Source organism: Vicia villosa, unplaced genomic scaffold, assembly GCF_029867415.1.
Source record: "Vicia villosa cultivar HV-30 ecotype Madison, WI unplaced genomic scaffold, Vvil1.0 ctg.005011F_1_1, whole genome shotgun sequence".
NCBI classification, from domain to species: domain Eukaryota; kingdom Viridiplantae; phylum Streptophyta; class Magnoliopsida; order Fabales; family Fabaceae; genus Vicia; species Vicia villosa.
In genome coordinates, this window is record NW_026706556.1 from 8,264 (window position 1) to 11,257 (window position 2,994).

General features: G+C 42.5%; 1 protein-coding gene across 1 annotated transcript; it reads left to right on the plus strand.

Moving 5' to 3' along the window:
• The first annotated feature begins 732 nt into the window (after positions 1-732).
• Positions 733-2,705, plus strand: LOC131642437 (uncharacterized). Its single transcript, XM_058912677.1, has 2 exons — positions 733-2,216; positions 2,609-2,705. Exons 1-2 carry the CDS (start codon positions 733-735, stop codon positions 2,703-2,705), a joined length of 1,581 nt encoding a protein of 526 aa, XP_058768660.1.
• Positions 2,706-2,994: the final 289 nt, after the last annotated feature.

Here is a 2,994-nt window from a genome sequence, read left to right on the forward strand (position 1 = left end):
ATATGTTTGCATGTTTATTTTTTTCTGCTTGCATATCATGTTTATTTCTGTTTGCACATCATGCATATGGATTATATTCTGTGTTCCTTGGGGTCTTCTGTTCTGTTTTGCAGGTTGGGTGGGATTGCTTCTATGAGGTAAAAGGCCCAATACCCAGGCCAGAGTGACACATAGGATACCTAGGATAGAGTGGATAGTCATGACGCCGATGAGATGTCAGGTCTTGTCTAGTGCGATCATGAGACCCACGCCCAGTCGAGGTCCAAATGGGGTATCATTGTTGGCATGTAGATGCAACAACATTGGTGCCTCAGGAGGACTGATAACGCTGGTTGCCATTTTGACCTACCTTGACCTAGACTACACCCGTGAGTGGGGAGGGATATACATGACAGGTACCGTTGGTGACTATTTGGTTCTGTTGGTGACTATTTGGTTCTGTTGTTGACTATTTGGTCCTATTGATGATTATGGTTCTTCTGGTTCTCTGATCTATGCCGGACTTTTGATCCTATGATATCTTCTTGCTCAGAATTATTGCCTTGGTCCCTCTATGTCGTGGGGACCCAATCTGCATCATTTTCATCATGGCATGTTTACATTTCAAAAAAAAAAAAAAAAAAAAAAAAGAAAAAAAGAAAGAAAAAAGAAAGAAAAAGAAAAAAAAAGAGGTTAATTCTCATTTGCATGTCATTTTTCAGGGTATCCAGAAAATATCAATTTCCGTCAAGAATGGATAACAACGTGACCACCAACCGAGAAACTACGAGGAGCACACACACTTATACTTTCCATCGCGAGGGTATGGTTCAATTGGGACAATTGGGTGAATTGGTCACTGGTCATAATGAAACAGTGTTCAGTGGCAACTATGGCAACATATTATCTCTTCTGTATTCGCGTGTCGACGAATGGGCCTTATCTACTCTTCTTCAGTTCTACGACCCAGATATCCGTTGTTTCACATTTTCAGATTATCAGCTAGCTCCCACTCTCGAAGAGTACTCTTACCTCCTCAACATCAAGATTCAACACAGAGTGCCTTTTGTTTGTGTCCCAGAGAAACCTAGGTTGGATTACATTGCCAACGCTCTTTATTTGAGCTTGGGGGATGTTCATGATAACTGGAAGAAGAAGGGTGATACTCATGGCTTCCACATGAGTTTCCTGGTTGAAAAAGCTCAAGAATTTGCCGACAAAGGAATTTGGGAGGCTTTCAATGCTATTTTGGCCGCTCTGATCTATGGAATTGTGATGTTTCCCAACATTCACAAGTTCGTTGATTTGGCTGCTGTATGTCTTTTTATGGACAAGAATCCAATACCCACCCTATTGGCTGACACATATTATTCCATTCACTCTCGGCATGGTAAAAGAGGGGCTATTAGAGGTTGCTTGCCGCTGTTATATAAATGGTTCAAATCTCACTTGCCTGCTAGTGGTCCGTTTGTTACCTCTACTCAGAAATGGTCTCAGAGAATCATGGGACTTACTGCAAACGACATCGTATGGTATCAATTCCGAACAGGCATATCTGAAGTCATTATCAGGTGCGGAAACTTTGGTAACGTCCCGCTCATTGGGACAAGAGGATGTATTAACTACAACCCAGTTCTAGCCCTTCGTCAGTTGGGCTATACCATGAAGAGTGGGCCTTCGGATAGGGAGATTTACCAATCCGTATACTTTGAGAAAGGAGCTGACCCTGTAGCACTTGAGGAAATCAGGAAAGCCTGGAACAACATTCATATAGGTGAGAGATCCACTCTGGGAGCCAAGAATGCCATTGCTATGGAGCCCTATACCGATTGGGTTAAGGAGAGAGTCAAGACACTTCTGTTACCATTCCCGAGGGTCCCTCCCTTATATGCACAACCTCCGAAGATATCAGAAACTATGGTATCAAGGGAACGTTTTGACCAGGTCCGCGTCGCCAATTTGAGACTGAAAGAGAAAGATAGGGATATGGATTTGAAGCGCTATTTCCTTAAGCAGACAAAGAATGAACTGGCCCGTGAACTTAAAACTCTCAAAGGAGAGTCTTCTCAAGCCAGGAAGAGGGTTAGAACTGAAAAGGACGGAAAAGCTGTTGTCGCTCCTACTGAAGATCCTCAAAAGGTTATAGAAAAGGCTATAAAGGAAGAAAAAGAGAAGCTCAGACGAGAGTATCAAGAAGACCTGAAAGCCCACAAGCTCCGACTGGAGAAAGAAACCAAGTATGAGTTGAGGACCATGAAGAAGAAACTGGAAGAAGAGACCACTCAGAGAATAGCAGTTGAGACCCAACTGAAAGGAAGTCACCTCCGCACCGCCCGACTAGCTGAAGAGAATGTCAAGCTCAGAGATCAAATGATGAGTGAAGCAAATGCGCTTGAGAAGACCTATATCCCAGAATGCAAAGGGTGTGATGAACTCAGGGATTGCTGCAAGAATCTAGACACACAGTTATTCCGAAAGGATGAAGTGATCCAAAGCCTTGTCAAAGGAAGAGATCGGGAGACGACTAAGAAGATATTTGACGAAACAAAGAAGTGGAGTGACGCCCATTTCAGACAAGGAGGGCCTTTGTTCTACATTGAGATGAATTGATAATTGAATTTATTTGTAGATCACCACCAGATTTGTTGGATGGGGTCTCTATTGCTCTTTATATTGAAACATTGTTATTTGTGTTTGAACCTACTCGCCTCAGGGGGCTATTATGAATGAAATGAACTGCTTTCCGTTTTCACTTGATATCTCTCTCATCACGTTGTTATTTGTTCTTGACTATCAATCTTACTTTGGATACCCTGAAAATGACACAACACATCATATGCACACATGCACTCATACATTCACATTATCACATTGCATTTTTCAGGTTATTGCACAAGAAACTAATTGGGGTCCTTTTCAGCAACAGATTTCTTTCCCGACGACGAAGCTGACTTTCTTACATCCTTACCGCACCAGGAGTAACGAGAGAATCATGGAACAATTTGAACAGAATCA

Bases quoted from the DNA above. Each gene is read 5' to 3' on its own strand.
- LOC131642437 (XM_058912677.1), top strand. From the start codon at position 733: ATGGATAACAACGTGACCACCAACCGAGAAACTACGAGGAGCACACAC. The intron at 2,217-2,608 runs GTATGAGTTGAG...ATTTATTTGTAG, and splicing joins CGACTGGAGAAAGAAACCAA to ATCACCACCAGATTTGTTGG.